Source organism: Paramisgurnus dabryanus, chromosome 3 (assembly GCF_030506205.2).
Source record: "Paramisgurnus dabryanus chromosome 3, PD_genome_1.1, whole genome shotgun sequence".
NCBI lineage: Eukaryota > Metazoa > Chordata > Actinopteri > Cypriniformes > Cobitidae > Paramisgurnus > Paramisgurnus dabryanus.
Genome location: NC_133339.1, coordinates 21,077,437 through 21,100,126, shown reverse-complemented (window position 1 = coordinate 21,100,126; position 22,690 = coordinate 21,077,437). Strand labels below are relative to the sequence as shown.

General features: G+C 37.2%; 1 protein-coding gene across 6 annotated transcripts in view; it reads right to left on the bottom strand.

Annotated features, from left to right (window-relative positions):
- Positions 1–924: 924 nt before the first annotated feature.
- Positions 925–22,690, bottom strand: part of maptb (microtubule-associated protein tau b) — a 41,070-nt gene continuing 19,304 nt past the window's right edge. For 3 of the 6 annotated variants that reach the window (XM_073813884.1, XM_065277752.2, XM_065277753.2), the window contains 9 exons: positions 19,313–20,512; positions 16,199–16,233; positions 14,986–15,049; positions 14,086–14,136; positions 13,684–13,916; positions 13,215–13,307; positions 9,033–9,114; positions 8,458–8,564; positions 925–3,312 (listed from right to left, as the gene is read on the bottom strand). In XM_073813884.1, the coding sequence (XP_073669985.1) occupies positions 3,097–3,312; positions 8,458–8,564; positions 9,033–9,114; positions 13,215–13,307; positions 13,684–13,916; positions 14,086–14,136; positions 14,986–15,049; positions 16,199–16,233; positions 19,313–20,512 (2,081 nt within the window). In that variant the 3' untranslated portion in view covers positions 925–3,096. Of the gene's footprint in view, positions 3,313–5,462; positions 5,596–8,457; positions 8,565–9,032; positions 9,115–13,214; positions 13,308–13,683; positions 13,917–14,085; positions 14,137–14,985; positions 15,050–16,198; positions 16,234–19,312; positions 20,513–22,690 lie in introns of all 6 variants that reach the window. The other 3 variants (XM_065277756.2, XM_065277757.2, XM_065277754.2) reach the window with 3 other exon arrangements.

Below are 22,690 nucleotides of genomic sequence, written 5' to 3'. Positions count from 1 at the left end.
TTCACAAAAACCTAGGGCATGGCATAATTTCATCTGGCCATACAAAGACATTATCAAATAAATAAAACTACATTAAATATTAATAAAATGTGTACGATCTCCACCATACTAAAATAAGTAAAATAACACTAAACTAAAATGTTTTTTATATAAATGCTAAAAGTATTAACAAAGTGCACCTCCAGCAACACTAAAACAAGATAATAGGCTTGTTCGACTTCATGCGGCGCCGCAAGAATCGACAGCCGGAAGACGTCACAGTATCGCGAGAGCGAGGCGAAATATGATTTCTTGAATCATTCTCGCGGTACTCTGACGTCATCCATGAAGTCGAACAAGCATAATATCAACACAAAACATTTTGCCATTTATACCGCCAAGTGTTGTCATGACTTTATGCGATAGCGACACATGCGTTTACCAAATAATACAGACTAACCTAATAAATAAAATTCTCATTAATACAGAGCAAAATGGAAAAATACCCATAATGCACATTCGGCCTCGCGACGAATTATTCACGTGTCTCATGGAAGACCCGATTCTCATGTGGTGGGGCCGCTGCACAGACAAATCGGCGTATGACATCAAAGTACCGCGAGAGCAATTTAAAGCTACACTTTGGAACCGCTCTCGCGGTACTTTGATCTTATATACGAAGTTTGCTTATTCGTGTGTGTTCATTCACTCAAGTGGAATATATTAAAGAAACGTAAAACTCTGTAAATTTGAATGAAGTGAGATTTCGGATACAACCCTAGCCTTTCCTGATTGAAGTAGTTAGTCCAAAGAAGCTGTATTTTAATCCCTGAACACCGTTGCTATGTGACGTTTCCAAGATGACCTTTCAGTCAGCTGCGGAATTACAAAGGTACAGTCAATGCATGAAGTAAAACACAAATAGACAATCAAACCAGACTGAGAGAAGTTTAATACGCACTTTATTTCCAAATTCACGTTTACAGCAAGGAGTATCGGTGTAAACCAATTAATAAAACACATTACTATAAGGACAATCACAACTGTCAAGCTAGAAGGCGATGAAAGAGCAGAGGCGGGAAATGAAACATTGGGAAAGAGGGAACTGGTTAACAGATCACAGGACCGTTTGAAATACAGCTAGCTAACAAGGGTTTTTAACGTTTTGTTTGGTAAATCAGTTTAACCCACATCTGAAAATTTTCAGGTTTATGTTAGCAGCATGCTGTACTGAAGACGCCACACTGTTGGGTTACAGCAATCAGCCTGAAGCTTCTCACGTAAGTTAATAATGTGAGATATATGTGATGCTAGACAAACTTCTTTACTGATAATGTCAACTTTCTGTGCATTTTTGTTTATTTTCTCCATTCCTAAAAGCACGATACACATTGTTTATTATGAGTAGTTGAGCAGTTTGAGTAATATCACATCCCACGTGACTCATGTCCGATAACTGCGTTCAATTTCAGATAAGCAAAAGTTGCGATGCATTGAGAATATGACATTTGAGTTTAGTATCAGATTGTAATAAGTTAAATCGAACACATTCGTTCATTTTTTACACCATCCACACAATACAATAAGAAAAATGCAATTTACAAACAGAATCTTTGCAGGTAGCTTTGTTCATGATCTCGCTTTTTTAATTGTATTTTTTATGTTAAAATCAGTTAAACACCCCTTAAAGTCAAGTACAGAGTTTTCAAAACAGTTAAACAGGGATGAATTAATATATTCAAGACCTCGGTGAAGTTGCATGCTGGGAATGTGCAGCGTGTCATCTTTGTAGTTTGGATTGATGGCTATAGTAAAGGCATTACAACTGAGGGAGATTGGCTGGGTATCAAATGTTCTGCATCATTTCACACCAAATGTTTCTGCAAACATTGCCGTACATCGTAAAATCTGATTTATACTAAAGAGCATCTGTACAGTTTTCTGAAACACAACTGATTGGCACTGGCAGTCAGAGTCCCCATGATGTTGGTTGTTTTTTTCTAACTATTTGTCATTTTTGTATTGTGAAATGCCCTCACATCTTTTGCAAAGGTCCATAAACAGATTCTTTGGAACAGCGTTTCATATGCAGAAGCAGAAATTATCAGTACAAATACATGGGGATGAAACAACTGTAGGGATGTGCTAGTGATATTGATGACTCTTGTGCAGGACAGACTACTAACAGTTAAGGTTTTGTGATTGAATGACATTGTTTTCTACTTTGTCAAATAGGGATTTAAGGTCAAGCAAAAGTCTTTTAACAATGCAACTAAGTTCAAGATTCACAAAGAAAGTAAATGATATTTGCAATATGTAAATGTGTAGTTTTAAATAAGTTATACAATCTTTACTTGCTACATCGTAATATTTTTTTTAGGTACATTCTAGTACCAAGATTCCCAATTCTTTGCACTTGATAAAGTTGTTTACGATATAACTAGCAAAAATGTGTCCAGAGATGCTTTGAGAATGTGTAACTGTTATTGTTAAAGGTGTGCAATAGCATTTATCAAAAAGCAGTAACATGCACTTGTCTTTAGTGCCCACAAACTGGCTTACATAAATAATAGCAGGTCTTTAATTTTTACATTTTTGTTCATTTTTAAAGTTGTTTGATGTGTTACCAAAAGAGTGTTTGAAATGTTGCTATCCTAACAAATTCATATCTATTCTAATAAACGTCATCTTTCCAAACCTTTCCTACTACTGCATGACATAACAGGAGTGCGTAAGATAAATAAAAAAACAGAAAACATTCACAATAAGGCAACAGAGCAAATGTCGTCGTCTTTGTTTCTTTTAAAAAACGGGGCAATTAAAAAAATCAGGTTACTCTGTGCTGTAAATGACCATTTGGATCAATACACCACCAGATCCATTTCAATTGTAAATATTTTGATGATACTAACATGATACTAGCCAATAACATCAATAACTGTCCCTCTGTGCCAGAAGGCGAAAATTATTTCACAAGCAGACAAGCCGTTGGGACAACCTTTAGTTAGGAGAATCCGACAAGCACCTTATTTAAAAGGACTGAAGGAGATACTTTTAAAACTTTTTTTTTTGTCAATTGTTGACACATCAGCACCCTTCGGAGAAGGGAGGAGCAGCTCACAGGCCTTGTTTAGCGAGGGAGGCTGACACCTGATCAGCTAGCGTGGACAGTTGTGGTGAATCGACCATGTTGATGCTGCCGGAGGAAGACACGTTACTGAGACGGCGAGGCGATCCGTCTGTGGAAAAGTTGGGGGACTGGTACACAATCTCGGCACCGTGGTCAGTGCGCGCTTTGGCCTGCTCGCGGAAACTTAGCTTGTGGCTCTCAATCTAATGGGAGGTAGAAAGGAATTGGGGTTAAGGAATTGTGAGGTTTCCTGAAAAAGTGCAAAATTTATAAGCTTTTCAGGGAGGGGGGATTCTACCATTTCTAGGTGAAATTTCAAAACATTTTGCTCTTTTGAAAGCACCGGTTTTTGTGGTAATCAACCTACTGTATTGTGGATGCACATTTATGTGGACTAGTAAGTCTGCCCTCTACTGGACATAATGGACAATATCTCACCCGGTCTATAAATACCAAGCTTAAGTTGTTTTTGTTATTTTTCTGTTTTTTACATAAAATCATCCAACATAATGTAAAGTACATTCTTTGAAAACATAATCTTAATATCTTTAAAGGGATAGTTCACCCAAAAATGAAAATTCTTTTATCATTTACTCACCCGCATGATGTTACAAACCTGAATAAATGTAGTTGTTCTGATAAAAATGAAGGAAAAAATATTTTGAGGAATGTTTGTGACCAAACCGATAAGAGGCCCATAGACTTCCATAGGAAAAACAGAATACTATGGAAGTGAATGGGGCTCATTATCGGTTTGGGTACAGACATTCCTCAAAATATCTTCTTTTGTGTTCCTCAAAACAAAGAAATTTATACTAGGGATGAAACCGAATATACTAGGCAATCGAAATTATTCAGCCGAAAAGAGCAAAAAAATGAAGTGAAGAGGTTGAATAAATTTTACCGAACAATGAGGTTTTTGATGACTGATCAAATTGACCAGCGCAGAGCGAGAGACGCGCAAATGCAGCAAACATGTTGGTAAAAGCAAAAGCAAGCGTGGATCCGCTGCTTATCATTCAGTGCTATAAGCGTTGTTGCAAGTTTCTTAAAGCAACACTAAAGAGTTATTGCTCTTTGCTCCCCCTAGAGGTTAGACGCGTAATTGTTCATTAGCACTGTCGTAAATACTGCAGCATAGCTGGCTCTGATTGGATTGTAGGACTGCCGTAGAGCAGGTTTTTGTAGTTTTCACTCGAACTACAGGACCACTACCCGACGGTTGGAAACTTCTTTAGTGCGGTTTTGGCCGATAGAGGGCTGCAAAGCGAATGCAAAAGTGCCATTCACCCTGTTTTGGGTGGATGAACCACTGAAACTTTTTTGGAAACTTTATTTTAAGGTAAAAAAAACTCTTTGGTGTTGCTTTAAGGCATAGTAATGAATAGGTTATTTGCATTTTGCACGAGAATAGAAGATCAGATTAATATCCATTTAGCCAAGACTCATTTATGTGTCATGGTATCTGATTAGAGAAGTGACCAGGTGTAAAAAGGCTGTATAATTTAAATTTAGTAATAAATTTAGTATAGTAATGTGAAATAAATATAGTAAAAAGGACATCATGAAAATGTAAATTGGCAAAATAATTAGGAAAATTAAAAATAAAAATTCTTCTGAGTTTTTCATTATTAGGTTTCGGCCAAGAATTTTCCTTTTGGGGCATTCCTAATTTATACAGGAGAGAATTTTTCTTTTTGGGTGAAATATCCCTTTAATATTGACTGAGTAAGGCCATTTCAAAGATTGAAATCAAACTTTGAATGCAAACTTTGAAATCAGACTTTTGATAATTAAATAATGAGACTTAAGCCTGAATTTCACATACAGGGTCACATGCTTGATATAGTGGATAACTAAATGTGCAAATGTATGATCACTCATTGTAACATCTTAAAGGAAAACACCACTGTTTTTCAATATTTTACTATTTTCTTAACTCAATTTAAGATGAATTAATACATACCTATCTTTTTAAATATATGCACTTTTAATCTTTGTACAGCGCTTTGTAAGTGTGTTAGCATTTAGCCTAGCCCCATTCATTCCTATGGCTTCAAACAAAAGTTTTATTTTGTGCCACCATACTTACTCGTGTAACTACTCATGTAACAGTCTTTAAATATAGAAAACATGGAAGTGTTTGGTGGCTTCTAAATTCACCCCTGTTTGGATCCTAAGGAATGAATGGGGCTAGGCTAAATGCTAACACATTCATTATGCACTTTACAAAGATTGCACACTTTGAAAAAAGATAGGTATGTATTAATTCATCTTAGTTGAGGTAAGAAAATAGTAAAATAGTTTTCCTTTAACTCAACTAGACACACTACAATTCTAGTAATATACTTACTGGGGCCCTCTGACACAACCAGACTGCTCCCTTCAGAGGAGGGAAGGTCAAAGGGCATGTTCCCATCATTAGGGTGAACAGCATCCCCATTAGAGGAAGCTTTTGAGGTCTCTGCATCTGCTTCCTTCTCCCTCTACAGGGTGAATGCCACATAATTCACAGTGTTATGGGTAAACAAAACAAAAATGGATGGGATCAATGCAAATTATGAAATGAGGAGGTTATAAAGGGAGACAAAATAACAGATACAAGGCAAATTAAAGGGAATGCTGTGAGAAAAGGATGAACTTAATTTATAAATGATAGCTTACTTACTACTATACTGGGTTTTGTTATGAATTGTAAGTGAAAGAGTAAGCATTTTTCAACCATAAACATTATGAGCAGTAGCACCTTGCTGTCACATTTAATTTGGCAAGTAGCATTGCTCAGGCGAAGCCAGTAGGGTAAAAAAGAAGAAAGCTTTAACAATTTCTAAATACATACAACAACAAGTTCTTAGATCAACACATCTATACATGAAGAATTGTGGAGGTTGAGAAATATGAATGCATGAAAATAAAGCACTCAGCCAGCAGTTGTCAAAAAACACTTAAAGGATTGGTCAATTTTCTTAAAAAAAAAATCCAGATGATTTACTCATCACCATGTCATCCAAAATGTTGATGTCTTTGTTCAGTCGAGAGGAAATTATGTTTTTTGAGGAAAACATTTCAGGATTTTTCTCATTTTAATGGACACCAACACGTACCACTTATCTCAACACTTTTTTCAACAGAGTTTCCAAGGACTGATTGTCATTTTTGACACGAAAAATAAATATCCACTTTTAAACCACAACTTCTCATCTAGGTCCGGTCCTGTGATGCGCCAGCGCGACCTCACGCAAACGTCGTCACGTAGGACGTACGCAAAACTATGCAGCAGGACTTACAAGTGTGAAGAAAGAGGACCGTTCCGATGTTGATGTATGTCGAATGATAATAATTAATGTCTTTGTATCTTTCTTTATTGTTTAAAATGGTGCAATGTAATGCGTGAACTTTCTACGTCACTACGAAATTACGTGAGGTCGCGCTGGCTTGTGACACAGCCGGAGGAAGAAGAGAAGTTGTGGTTTAAAAGTGCATAATTATTTTTCTTGTCAAAAATAACAATCGTTTCGCTAGATAAGACCGTTATGCCTCGTTTGGGATCGTTAAGAGTCCTTTGAAACACTGTTGAAAAAAACTGTTAAGTGTTGAGTTAAGTGTTAAGTGTTGGGGTCCATTAAAGTCCATTAAAATGAGAAAAATCCTGGAATGTTTTCCTCAAAAAACATAATTTCTTCACGACAACAAAGAAAGACATCAACGTTTTGGATGACATGGTGGTGAGTAAATTATCTGGATTTTTTTTTAAGAAAATTGACTAATCCTTTAAGTTTGCTAAAGACAGAAACCACAGTAAAAAAAAACGCTGCATGAAATAATGGACAAAGAACAAGGCACTAAGCAGAGAACACTAGAGAATGAACTGATCTTAAAAAAAATGTGTTCAGTAGAGAGAGAAGATGAAGAAGTGCAGGACTCCCAGCCGCCATTCTGTCACCCACATGATTATATTTTGTATACTATATATATCTATCTTTTCATCAGGTTTATTGTATTAAAGGTGCAATGTGGGATTTTTACCGGCATCTAGTGGTGAGACTGTGAATTGTAACCAATGGCTCGGTCCACAGCTCACCCCTCCTTATCAAAGCGCATAGTGATCCTACGGTAGCCACCACAGGACAAACATGTCACTGTCTGAGACTATGTAGTGACAAAACACGATCTATAGAACAATTTGTCCGTTTAGGGCTACTGTAGAAACATGATGCTGACTTCCATGTAAGGGGACCCATGTTGTATGTAGATAAAACTGCTCATTTAAAGGTAATCAAAACAATACAGTTCATTTTGTAGGGTCTTTATACACCAGTGTTAATATAGTTATGTATATTAAATAGCATTTCTGTCAAGAGATTTATCTAAAAGTCCCACATTGCACCTTTAACAATGGTTATTAATTCATTAGCATATGCGGTAATATAAGTAATATCCTGTGGACTTCTGTTTTTGTGGTATGTGGACTACATTATAGAGAAATTAATAAGGTAATGCAGGCTTTTATAATGCTGTAAAGTAACAATTCTGACATCATTTAGTCATCTGTATATTATATAAAACATATTAATTTCTTTCTTTTGTAGAACAAAGAAGTCATTTTTATACTGTCCTGATCTTTTCCTTACAAAGAAGGTAAATGATGCACGTCAACATGTGTTAGGTAGGTTTGACATCAAATATTTTGTTTGTATTTTAGTTCTTTTGACTCATTGATGTTAAAGATATAAAATACAATATCTTAATGCACCATACTACAGCATTCGAGCAAATATGGAGATTAGTCAATTCTGTTCAAAACATAAATGGCTCCAGCTGAATTGATGGACTATTTCAAACTATTTTTTTTTTGTCTTTTTGTTATTTTTAAAGCTTTAGAGGCCAAGTTCCCAAGTATGAAAGATTAGCCAGAAGTCTCAGTTGGTGTTCCACAGAAGAAAGTAAGTTACATGAGTTTGAAACAGTATGTGGGTGAGTAAATGATGGCATAATTGTAGTTTTTGGTTGAACATTGGGATAATGAATAACAGTAGATTGTACATAACAGAACTCCAGATTGTGGTACCAGCCTGCGTTTAGTATTTCAACTAACAGTCAAATTAAAGAGATTTTAAATGCAACTCAAAGAAATTGGCAAAATCTATGCAAAGTAAGTACACTGAAGTCTCCCAAGCAGGAAGAAGCATGCCAATCACAGCAAGATCTTAATTTACAGTTTACAGGAAGGAAACTTTTGGGTAGTGAGATGAAAGATTAAAACTGCAAAGTATTGTATTGCACTGTATTGTATTGCAATATTGATATAGCTTTAAACTAATAAGTATAAAATAAATATGAGAGCATACCCTCCTACTACCACCCCCAGGAACATGTCCAATGTTTTCAAGAGATCCAACTTTTGACTGGGCTTTAAAGTCCAGCTTCTCAGATTTGATCTCCACATTTCCACCTCCTAAAATAAAGATACAATTGTAAATGTTAATTATTTGTGCTTAAACCAAACCTTTATCCCCTGTTTTAGTCAAATGGATATGATGATACATAGAAGGCAGTGATGTCTTATATCCGTTTACTGGATATATGACTGTCAAACCATTAAGGTAAGTGCACAAAAGCTGCCTTTTAAAATGTACACCTTTATAACTGCATGGTGCATATTAATACCTCACATGTACATACTAATATCAACTGTATGCTTATATGTACTTAAATGCTACATATTAGGATCTTTTTAAAGGGTACAACAATACAGAAATCGCTTTTGTACCATTTGACAATTTTTAAAAGTGTGTATACATAAAACTTTGTGCAATCGTCTTTACCCAAACTGTTCTCAGGTGTCATGGCTGGCTGGCAATTTGGTGCTAACATGTTTTCCTTTAATTCATTGCTTTTAAAAGCCAACTATGTAAAATCTCACCTGGTTTGTGATGAAGGTTGGCCTTAGAGCCGCACTTTGATTGGACGTTGCTTAAGTCAATCTTTTTGTGCACAATCTGAACCTAAAGCATGACGAAAGAAAAGTCAGTCACCCTGAGCATGAGGAGCCAATCTCGGAGGGAACAAACCACATGCTCACGGCACCCAAAGAGCTGATGATCTTGAGTAGAAAAAATTATTAATAACAACAACAACAGAGTTTGTAAGACAGAGAAGAAACCATACAGGAAATGAAAAAATAAAAACTGAAAATTTATTTTAAGAACCAGGAAGGTTTTATATTTGCCAATATTTATATAAGAGATTATTTTACAGTTAAATTATAAAAATAATATTTAAACATGTAACATTTCCTCTCTGTCCATCACTCGGTATTTGATCCACGCCATAAAAACAGTCAAAGGTCCAAGAGGAAGCCAGAGGGAAGAGACTGGAATGAAAAAACATGTTATATCTGATTTAGTGATTCTCAGGCAAAATCAGATATAACTATTTGCATTTGAAGGAAATACCAGGGCTTGCAAGGCAGAGATAAGACCCCAAAAAGGAGAGAAAGAAATGGCATTTGTAACTAAAGTGGACGTCCCACATGAATTGGTAAATCAATATAAGATTTCAAATATTCAATCCTAAATTTTAAGTATAACATAAAGCAACCAAAGTCTGAAATTACCTACAAAGCTGAAATAAATAATTTTAAGATATATAATTCATATATATAATATATAAATATAAGGGATTTTAATATAGTGCTCGCCTTGCAAGCACTTTAATAATGCACATGCTCAGTTCAAGTTCATTCTTCATACAGTAGCTGACTACAGTTTACATCCCGCAACCTCACATTTCTTGAATATCTCACCTCACATCATTTTCACTTATATGAATAAATTTCTATCAAGTATAGGTGTTAAAAACACCACAAACTGGTACATGCATATAATCTACTGTTCATCGTCAAATTGTAGAGATGATGAACACCAGGCAGCATTTCAGATGCATAACACGGAGGAGGAACCAGGAGGTAAACCAGGTAAGAGGAAATCACAGAGGGTGTGACACTTAGGATTCAGGCAAACGAACTGAAACCTTTTCTGTCAGTGGAATGTAGAGGAATGCTTACAGTGCAGGCATACATGACGCTGAACTAAACCTTCATGAAACTCTGGCATAAAGTAGTGCTATGTAAATAAACTTTTTTCCACAGAAAAGGATTCTTCGAGAAGTCAAGTCAAATGTCGTTCAAACAACAAGCAGGTGGGTACATTGTGGTAATGTATAAGTGAATTTTCGTTGTGGGGTGAACAATCTTCAGTACAGGAATACATTTCACATTGATGTGCCCAAGCCTTCATTACAGCTGTGTGGGTGCTGGGTGTGCAATGCTTGCTGTGATGGTGTTGTTGTTGAGGGAGAACTACTTATCACTTCTCACTGTGGGAATATTTGTCACGGTTTTACTAGTTAAAAGAGGTAGGCTAACCGTTGACACTAACATTGCAGAATTGCCTGTGAAAGCTTTAAATATGTTTTACTGTCTGTTAGACATGAGGAGCAGCCATGCTATGGCCAGCGCTTTAGAGCGATTAAATCACAAAGTTTTCAATACAATCACACTGCCACAGACTTGAGCTTCCAAAGTTACCAGAAATCATTCATTTGCAATAGAAGCTGGCTTCTCTCAGCTGCAATGAGCGTCAAATCCATCGGCGTTGCGTTTTGAGCGACCAGAGCGTCAATCAGAAAGTTGAAAGAAGCTCAACGTTATAGTAAATGGTAAATGGACTGCATTTATATAGCGCTTTTAACAGACCTATGGCCATCCAAAGCGCTTTTACAATTAGCCTCACATTCACCCATTCACCTCACACATTCATACACCAACGGCGGTGTCAGCCATGCAAGGCGCCAGCCAGACACTTGGCCCAGTGGAGCCGGGGATTGAACCACCAACCTTCCGGTTTGTAGACAACCTACATGAACCACTGAGCCATTGCCGCCCCAGTAATGTAGTAATGAGCTATGGTTCAGCGGCAAAATGCCAGCAACCAAACGGAATATAGCCTAGACGTTCTTCGCTAAACATATGGAGAAACATTCATTGAACACTTTCGTTCCTACCAAAACATTAGTTCCGAGAAAATAGACTTCAGAGCGGCCAAAGCGTGAACAAGCTTCCCCATACTTTTTGACAAGCGTCCTTGACTGGGGCGGCCTGAGCTTCTCTGGAAGCGCAAGTCTGCTGCAGTGTGAACGTACAGTAATGTATTCTACATCTGATGTTGTCGAAAGTAGCCGAAGGGGCTGTTAACTTTACGCGTATAATGTTGCGTTTACACCAGACGCGGTAGAGGCGGCAAAAATGTACTATTCTCAGGTAGTTGGACGCTTGAACATTTAAGTTCACTCGCGCGTGAAATTCTAGTCTTTCGAGAATTTCACGCGGAAATTCGTGTCATGGGAGGGGCTTCTGAGACAACGCCACTCCGCTCGCTTCCTGTAATCTTGTCACTACAACAGCAAGGTCCTGATTGATTAACGCGGCACGAAAATCTACCAAAGTTCAGATAATTAAACTAGCACGTTTCCCACGGCAACGCTCAATTCACGCAGAACACGCCATCCGCACCGCGTGCAGTGTTGGGGGTAATGCATTACAAGTAATGCGCATTACGTAATAATATTACTTTTCTGAAGTAACGAGTAAAGTAACACATTACTTTATAAATGTACACATTAATATTTGAGTTACTTTTTTTTAAGTAATGCGAGTTACTTTTCAGTTTAATTAATTAAATGTAAAAATAAAATAATGTACTGAATTAAACTGAACATATTTACATCGAATTACTCACTTTGTGCGCCTGACCGGGAACAGTTTGAGTCAGAAACGGAGATGTGATCATAAAAAACACCTGCAAGGCCTGAAAGATATCAAACCTCAGCCAAGTAAGAAAAAGTAACGCAAAAGTACCTTAAAAGTAATGTAAGTATTACTTTCCATGAAAAGTAACTAAGTAATGCAATTAATTACTTTTTTGGGGAGTAACTTAATATTGTAATGCATTACTTTTAAAAGTAACTTTCCCCAACACTGGCCGCGCTTTCCGCACCATTCGCTCCGTGCTTACCGCGTGCACCGCTCCGCTGGATAATAATACGCGTGTAATCGCGTCTTTGCATTGACTTAACATGTAAATCACCCACGCTTGACGCCTCTACCGCGACTGGTGTACACGCAGCATAAGGGCGCACTCACATTATCCCAACCAAACTGCGCCTGAGCGTGTTTGAACCCCAAAGCCTGGTTCATTAGACTAGTGTGATGGCTCTGTACCATGCACAGTTTGGTTAATCGGGCCCTGGCCGGCTTGCAGAGGTGGACGTGGTGCACGTGGGCTCAGTGTGATCGCACCAGAGCGCGGTTCAAAAGGGGAGATGTCAGTTGAATGACCACCTACCTTTATCTGCCTTCATAAAAAAGCAGGGTTACATGAACGTCTGCCCTGCACACGTGACTGATCAACTAAGCAATATGTGAGAGGGCTGTGTGTCATCTGGCTTAACAGTACGATGGGCTCCAGTGTTAAGAAAGCACTTCACTTCCTGTTTTCTTGAAAACAATGGCATTCTAATGACGAAAGGGTGCCAGGGCTCGGATCGGTCACAGTACAGTGAGAATGCGTACTTCTGGGGGTGTAGGGAGGGGGGACAAAAGCGGTCGGACATGGTTCGGTTGGGTTAGGTATAATATGAGTGCGCCTGAAAAAGAAACCGCTCCGCTTTTCTCCTTCTTTCCGACGTGGAATTCTGAAAAAATTAATATTTTCAACAGGCTGTAGCCTAGAAAAAGAACGCGTTGCACCACTTTTGAGCATGTTTGCCGCACGTCTCCATTTAAAATAACATTTTTATGTTATTAAGGGAACTGCTCCAATTCACAGATTTTACAGGAACACATTACTGAGGCCTCATTTTCGATATAAAAATTTATTATCTCAATTGATTTTCTTGATCTGTTTATATACATTTTATTGCGTTGATGTAGTACATATCTAGAATTGACTCGTGAATTTAGTGTATTTTGCTTCTTACTATTTTGAATGAGCTATAAAGACAATGCAAGCTAACTACTTTATGTCTAACACTACCAGTTACTCACATTACCACCTCCAGGAACATGCTTCATATTGCCTTTGGATCCACATTTGGACTGAACATTAGACAAGTCGATCTTCTTATGAACAATTTCCACCTGGAAAAGGAAACGTAAAAGTCAAGAGAGTGTTATTGTGCTACCTCTGGGGTGGTGAAGATCCCAGGTTTCTGAAAGGGCTCTTCTGGTGTATTGATAAGATGGCAGAAGTCTGGCATGTTAGTTCACATTCACCCCTGATGCTGGCTTTTTCCAAATAATGTATATGATCCTAAAGAATTTGACTTTGTGCCCAAAAGTAGTGTAGTCTCCAAAACTATCCATCAGAAATCTCCTCTTTGTCCTTAAGATAAATTGATCAAGTCCACCAGATGGTGTTGCGGAGTTTAGAAAAATGCCCCGGGAGCTTTTAACTACACTCTTATTACATAGGTGTGTTTTTATATTATTTGTCAAACATGCATTACTGAATTACCTTTCCACCTCCAGGCTGGTGTTTGAGGTTCTCAGTAGAGCCAATCTTGGATCTGACGTGCTTCAGGTCAGGCAGGGGCGCAACAGGAGCGATGGGGGCGCGGGATCTCAGTGAACCGGGTGACTTAGGTGGGGTGCGAACCACGGCTACTTTCTTTATCTGTTGACCAGGTGTGGAGGAGCGACTGGCCGGGCTGTTGCAACCACTGCGGTCTGGGGTTTTAGGTGAGTCAGCTGTCAACAGAATATCAAGACATTTACTAATATACGTTTTCCACGTTAGCTACCAGAACCTTTATAGTTTTTGGCACTGATCTGTTATTCTAGCAGTTTCTTAAATGAGCAACAGCAGTGTTTAATTCTAGTTATCGATTGGCTCCCACTCAAAAGAGGCTTTTTTTACCTCTCTCAATGGACCCTGGTCCTGCCTTTCGCTGCTCCATCCGTAAAGCCGCTGTGATGTTTATAAATCAAAGTGGTACATATCAGACACATTTAAAAGGGGCTATTAAGAGAGAATTATACCCTTGGGCTTTCACAACCTATTTCTTGTAGGCAGATATGGTGTACTTCCTACAGACTGGTTAAATGCTGCAGATGGTGAGGGGGCTCACTTTTGGCATGCAGCAAATTTGGGTATCCTAAAACACTTGATTGGAATTTAAATGAACTTAATTTTGGGGATTGATTTCATTTACATGCAGACATATGCAATGTTAGAGTGAGTTTGTGCCATGTGAGAATGCATTTATATGACACAAATAGTAAGGTCTGCATTTTCTAATGGTCCACACAATTACACTTAAAGTCACCATGAAACGGAATTAGCAATTGCCTTATTTTCCACGTGGTGACATATATCCGATTGAAACAGACTTCTGAAAGGAAATAAGGCAGGGCTGGATTTGAATTTGTCCCTTGAGATCTGATTGGATCATTTGAAGTTTGGTTGTGTTGCTAATTGCTAATCACAGCTATCTTCTCCCAGACCCCGCCCACCTGCCATACCATTTAACTGGAGGTAAAGAGAGATCGTTTTAAGGAGGGGAAGAGATTTGCGTATTTCATTAAAGATTATGAGGCCAAAAAAAATAAGAAGCTGATCAATAAGTCATATGTAAAAAAAACACAATTTTCCAAAACAAATTACAGTTTTTCATTTTATTTTCATGGCGACTTTAATTTCAAACTTGCTATTGTGAAGATCTGTTAAATGCTGAGTTCACCTTTTATGGCATTATAAAACATTAATTTGCCATTTTAGCTTATTTACAATCCTTAAGCAGCATCTAAAATCACTCACCTGGGATTTTGGTGCCTACTCCATGGGGTTTGACACCTGCCGTCTTCATCTTAGCATCTCCAGCCTACACATGAACAACCAAAAGAATCAGCCAATGATACGTTTCCTTTTTTGCAGGTGTGAAGTTTTTTTTTAGTATCACCATATTAGCTTTTTTTGTCTACATTTGTATAATGGTGTATGTGTGTATGATGTGTAGTGTCTTCAACACAGGACATAGACCAGAAAAGGCTGATGGTTAGGGATGGGCAGGAGTACTCACCGCGGCCCTAGACTCCCTGGCTTCTTTTTTACACAGTTAACATTGTCTGTACTGCAAAAATGACATGATGTAGTTGTGAAGGAGGCAAAGGGCTGTTTGCAGGGGATGCCTGAGGCTGTGGACCCTCTTTGAGGGATGATGCAGCTCTAGATTTATCATGTGTGGTTGTGGTAAGTATCTTGTTCATTTGAGAGGATGATGAAGGGTAAAATAAAAATTGTTAAATAAAAAAACTATAACCAAAAGATATGTTATTATAAAATAAAGTATAATTGCAATATTAACATTAATTATTCAGTGTTTATGTCTAACATTACAGTTTTATGCTTAGTTGAAATTTTGTTTATGATAAATTTGATTAAACAATATGAAATATCATCCGTCAATGTTAAGCCCTTAATCTGCACTATCCAACCACGGCACTTCTATTTAGTGCAGAGATCATTTATTTGAATTTAAAAAGACAAACCCAAAATTTTGCTCACACCTACAAAGTGGCAATTTTAACATGCTATAATTATAATAAATTATATATATGGTATTTTGAGCTAGAACTTCACCTACGTACTCTGGGTACACCAATAATTTATTTGACATCTTAAAAAGGTCTTGTGAAATGTCCCCTTTAAGTCTAGTCCAGGATTAAAATCCTTGTTTGAGCTTTTCTGACTTAAAACAGATTGCACTGACATACTTTAAAATATATCAGTGACATTATGTTGTCTCAAGATGCACCAGTAATGTTTTTTTTTCTTTTGTAAGGTTTGTTTGCAAAACAACCTAAATGTGCTAATAAAGCTAATGCCTAGTCCTGGTTTAATCTAAATCTTGTCCAGGAGAGTTCACACATAACATGAGGGTTGTGTGAAATTTTGATGTGTAAACAAAACAGAAAACATAAAAGCATGTCCCCTTAACCATGTTTCATGTGACCCATAACGATTACTGTACCTTTCTCTCAGGAGTTGCTCCTGCTCCAGTTTTGGCTGTAGGAATAACAATAAAGAAACGGTAAGCACAACCTCACATAATCACAGCGGTCACCTGCAATTAGGATTTATCATCAGGAAGATGCCTTGGGAAAGTTAAATATTGATGTCGATGTGTTTTTTGCATCAGTGCTTAATGTGACTGATCAACTGTGATGTTGAGAGTCCTGTTCCCAGAAGCAGCAATTCCAGCCTTTCTGTGTTCAGTTTGTTTATAATATGCATTCAGAAACAAATATGAATTAATGCATGTACAAATTTATGTTATGACCTTGATTTGATTTGAATAGGACCTTAATTAACTATGGCAAAATGAAAAGAATCAGGAATGTATGAACCTTAGCTTAGCTATTGCTGGGTAATTGTAAAGGGAAAGTAGATTTGCTTTATGAAAAAAGCAATATCAGGGGGTCTCATTCACTAAGCATGAGTACGCACGATTTTGTTCTTGAAATGTGTGTTCGGACGTTTTAACTAACAAATCATGAATCAACAAAAACTTTCATACTAAATTTTTTTCTAAATGTTTGCAATAACGTAAGAACAACTTAGACCATACATGCGCAATAATCATGAACAAGGAAAAAGAACCCTATAATATATACCTGTATTATATATTTTTCCTTGTTCGTGATTATTGCGTACGGTTGTTCTTAAGATTTTGCATACATTTAAAATACATTTTATTAAATCATGATTTGTAAGATAAAACGTCCGTACCACATTTTACGAACAAATTTGTGGGTACGCATGCTTGGTGAATGAGACCCAGTGCTTGCAAGGCAGAAAAAAATTACATTTGGAAATTTTACATAAACGCAAAGAAACTTTGTTTTTCAATACGTTGTTGTCGTGTAAACATAGGATTTATCAATGGGGGTTTTCAAAGCAAAATCCTGAATATTATAAAAAAGTGTTTACAAAACCAAAAAGCTGAAAACAAAGCAACAAATGCTAAAATTAAACAAAACATTGTCAAACCTAAAATAAAGACAAAACAAAGTCACTGGGTCTCATTTACTAAGCATACACACAAATTTGTTCGTAAAATGTGCGTACAGAAGTTAACTTACAAATCATGATTCAACAAAAACTTTAATACTAAATTTATTTTAAATGTATGCAAAAACGTAAGAACAACTTAGACCACACATACACAACAATCACGAACAAGGAAAAAATATATAACACAGATATATATATTATAGGATTATTTTTCCTGATTGTTCATGATTATTGCGCACTTGTGGTCTAAGTTGTTCTTACGTTATTGCAAACATTTAGAGGAAATTTTAGTATAAAAGTTTTTGTTGATTAATGATTTGTTAGTTAAAATGTCCGAACGCATATTTCACAAGTACATGCGTACGCATGCTTAGTGAAAGAGACCCATTGTCATTATACAAACACATTAAGGTATTTTTGTTTTTTACCACTGGTTGCATGAAAGTAAAAAACTACATATATAACAAATAAAAAATATAACAATAAAATAAGTGAAGAAATAAGCTTATGAAGAAATAAGCAGAAATTGCAAAAAAAGTTAAAAAATTAATTATTATTTCGGGAATATCGCCCGCATTGCAAGCATTGTAATTAGCTTACTAGATCTGTACTCGAAGTTGCCTTCACATAAAAAACTAAATATATAACAAATAAAAAATATAACAGTAAAATAAGTAAATGAAGACATAAGCAGAAATTGCAAAAAAAATTGAAAAAGGGGACATTATTGTTTCGGGAATTTCGCCTGCTGTGCAAGCATTGTAATTAGCTTACTAGATCTGTAGTCGAAGTTGCCTTCACATAAAAAACTAAATATATAAAAAATAAAAAATATAACAGTAAAATAAGTATATGAAGAAATAAGCAGAAATTGCAAAATTTAAAAAAAAAAGAAATTATTATTTCGGGAATATCGCCCGCCTTGCAAGCATTGTAATTAGCTTACTAGATCTGTAGTCGAAGTTGCCTTCACATAAAAAACTAAATATATAAAAAATAAAAAATATAACAGTAAAATAAGTATATGAAGAAATAAGCAGAAATTGCAAAATTTAAAAAAAAAAGAAATTATTATTTCGGGAATATCGCCCGCCTTGCAAGCATTGTAATTAGCTTACTAGATCTGTAGTCGAAGTTGCCTTCACATAAAAAACTAAATATATAAAAAATAAAAAATATAACAGTAAAATAAGTATATGAAGAAATAAGCAGAAATTACAAAATTTTTAAAAAAAAGAAATTATTATTTCGGGAATATCGCCCGCCTTGCAAGCATTGTAATTAGCTTACTAGATCTGTAGTCGAAGTTGGCTTCACATAAAAAACTAAATATATAACAAATAAAAAATATAACAGTAAAATAAGCATATATATATTATTTTGGGAATATTGCCCGCCTTGCAAGCATTGTAATTAGCTTACTAGATCTTTAGTCGAAGATTCCTTAACATAGTTTTTCTTACATGATAGTTTTCACCATCAAGCCATATTAAACTTCTGTATGCACATGCTTGCATTTTAAGTTGCATCTTAGCTAGTCTGCACAGATGTAGGAGACATTAAGTGGATGTATTGTTTTGAACCCAGCAGCAAATACTGACCTCGTTTCAGTATGTTTTATAGTCTACCCCACTGACTTTTTAGGGTGTGTTTAAATGTTTCTTATAATGGACATCTGGGAAACAAGCAGACCCACACATGTAATACACGGTTCTGTGAGTGATACATTCAACATGCACAGGTAACATGCAGTACAGAAGGGCAGGTGAAAACTGTGCCACAAAAACAGTCACAAAGTTAGTCACAAACACAGGCATAATAACACCGAGCACACACAGAAAGGAAGGAGGAGAGGTCAACAGACAGGACACAAAGCATAAAGAGAGAGAGAGATTTTGTGGCTACAAGCAGCCCGTTTCTTCATCCGTACACATTAGTGTGCGCTTTTCAGAAAGGGAACCGCATTATTCTACTGCTTTACTGTAAATGAAATCAAAAGGAAGATAAATCAAAATATCTGTGATAGAGGAGAAGGCTTTGGGAAGATTGAGGAACAGAACGGAAAACAGACCTTTGGGTGGGACACCTTCTTTTCTGGCCGGAGCAGCATCTTTGGAGGGAGTTTTCTGAAGTTTTGGAGCAGATTTAGGGGAAGGGGTGGCAGTAACGGTAGCAACGGGTTTCTTCGTTTTTTTGACAGGAGATTCTTTGATGGAAGCTGCTTTGCTTGGTATTTTTGTGGGCATTACTTGGGCGCTGGGCTTACCCGCATCTTTATCCGAAGTAGAATCAGGTTCTGGTTCGGGAACAGACTGGAGGTTTTGGACTGCCTTCTGTGTTTCAATAAAATCACTGCCCGTCTCCAAATACGTTTCTGGTTTCTCCTGTTCGGCCTCATTTGCTTCAGTTGGTTCCCCGTGTTCCTCTGACACGGTTTCAGCTTCAGGTTCAATCTTGGTTGCTGCTGCTGCTTGGGGAAATGAAGAAACGCTGGTCCTATCCTCTTCCTGTTCTTGTTCTGGTACCTCGGTTTCCTCTTCATCCTCTCGAGCATCCGTTTGGAAGTCTGTAAGGGATGACTCTTCTTGAGTTTGGTCAGCCGCGGCGCTAGGAGAAAGGGGGGAGCCTGGATCTGCCCTGCAGGAGTCGGGACTCTTGCTTTCCGGTGGCGTTTTGTCAGAGCTGCACTCCCAGCCCATTAGTGCACTTCGTTGACCAGGATCCTGAGGTTCGGTGTAGTCAAAGGATAGGCCACGTTTTTTAGCTTCCTCTGGGGAAAGACGAGTAGGGGGTTCAAAATCATCTTTCTGAGATGGGGCCATAGAACTGCACACCAAGTTATCTACGGTTTCTTCCTCTACTTCATCACCAACGACTTCTCTGTCCTCTTCATCATCTTCTTCTTTTTCATCATCATCATCTCTTTGTTTTTCCATCTTGATATCATTTCTGGGAGCCTCATCCACATCAGAAGAACAAGAAAGTTTTGTTTCAGACTTTTCATCCTCCTCTTTCTCATCCTCAAACCCACTGGGACTGTGATCGGACATCTTATCCGAGGGGCTCCTCTTCACCTGGCTGTCGAAGCCCATGATCCCCGAACCCAATCCATGAGAAAGAGTACTCGGCCGTGGATGCGGAGACATGGGTGACTGGTGTGGGCTGACAGATTTTTCCCTTTCCCCATTCTCCTCCTCTCCCTCCTCTTTCATTGATGCCGCACTGCTCCGGCCACTCTCTGGCAGACAAGGACTTCCTGGTGTTAGGACTTCTGATGATGCGAAAGGCAGAATGATGGGAACAGCCACAGACAATACTGCAGAATTAGCAACACTCAACCACCCTCTCTCCACAATCAACATTAGAGGCAGGAAACGAAAAGGAATAAACAAAACTAAAAGTAGATAAGAACGGATAAGGAGCCCAAACACAACACCAATAACAAGTTTCTCTTTACATGTCAAAAGTTACAAGTCAACAATCCAATGATTTCAAAACTTTGCACATTAAATTTTGAGATAAAGGCACTTTTACAGTAAGCAATGCTTGCTAAGATCAATTAGCAAGATGTAGACCACAACATGGATTATATGAAAGATGAAAATCTATAAAGGCAAATATGGTGTCAATACAGTAGGGGCAGGTACATTGTAAAAAAAAAAAATTGTTGGTTCAATTTAAAAAAGTAAGTTTCCGTATTTTCTGTACTTAGTCACACTTTTTGTGTCTGGTCCTGGAACGACTTATACGTCTTATACGTCAAAATTATTTCATATGAACCAAGAGAAACCATTACCGTCTACAGCCACGAGAGTCCGCTCTATAATGCTCATGTATTAATGTAATTCAATTAATTCAGTGATGCGGAATGACTTCAGGACCTTTTTGAACTTGATTTGGCTTGTCGTGATAATTTAGCGTATTCAGCCTCCCAGGTATGTTCTGTATGTTATTGGGTATCATGTAAATAACTGTTAATGTTACTTTAACATATACGGACACCTTTTCAGCCTGCTGTTCTGTGTGCTATTACTTAGTTGAATACCTTGCCTTTCCAGATTAAATGTCTGTTCTTCGGCTTGGATTTTGTGAAATAATTTTCTAAATAAATGCGACGTATAGTCCAGTGCGACTTAAATATGTTTTTCCAAATCAAAACAGATTTTTGACTTATACTCCGGAGCGACTTGTAGTCCGGAAAATACGGTACCTGGTTGCCTTAAAAGTTTGAGTTACTTCAACTTGAAAATATCAGGTAACTTAAACTTGTGTACAAATTGTTGACAACTAATATTTTTAAGTTAAATGAACTCAACTTACTTTTTTAAGTTAAACCAACTTTTTTACAATGTAGTTGTGGAATCAGTGCTTATAAAAGTGCCTATCAACTCTTTCAATCACAAATTACATTCTCCACAATGAAATAAATCAAAAAACAAAATCATAAATAAAACAACTTTCAAATCAGAACACAATGATCCAACAGACCCACAACATCTCTGTGAGCTTCAGTAACGTAATGCAGTGGTTCTCAAACTTTTTCGGCATGCACCCCACCCCAAAGAAAATTGATGACATAAAACATTCTAAAACTTAAAATTTGAATTAATCAAAACATATTAAATTACACAAGTAGTACTGTTGATTAGTAGCCTTATTCTTCTGAGCTTTAATTACACAGAATTTATGATAAATTACTTTTATAAAACTGGGGACCCCCAGTTTGAGAACCACTGATGTAATGCATTGATGGCAGGTAGCAAAATGACCGGCGAAGCAATGAACTGGTGCATTTTCAGTTTGCCAGTATAATTTAATGCACAGGAGGTGCTCATCAGACCCCTGATCTGAGCTGTATCACACGTTTTGCATTATGTTGAGAATGCAGTTTTAAGCAGTTCAGTGTTTGCTTTCTTGACCACCCACCCCCCATTATTTTCATATCTAATGGTGACCAATCATTTTTTGGCCCAGTTAATGCACTAAACAGATACTTGTTCTTGTTCAGGTCTCATATTGATTTGTGTATGTAAATCCAAGCACCTGAAATAAAAGAACCTGTGAGTATAAAGTTGTAGTGGTAAATGAGTCCGATGTATGTATTGGTAACTTGTTTAGTTGAATATTATCTTCTATAGTTTAACACTGCTCCTGTTGTCTCCCCTGCAGCTGAATGTCAAAAAGAGTTACATGGAAGTAAGGTGCAAGAACACATGGAATACAAAAATCTATTTTATCCAATTTGGTAAGTGGGGAAATGTTAGATAATATACACAGAGCTTTATAATAAAAGTTTAGGCAGCATGATATATACCGGTAGGTTAACTTATAAAGCACACAAAACACAATGCAAAATGTTTAAGTTGCAAATGTCTGACCACTAATCACTGGGGAGAGTCCACACTCTGTATCACTGGCTAGTTTAATTTTCTATAAAGACTACATGACA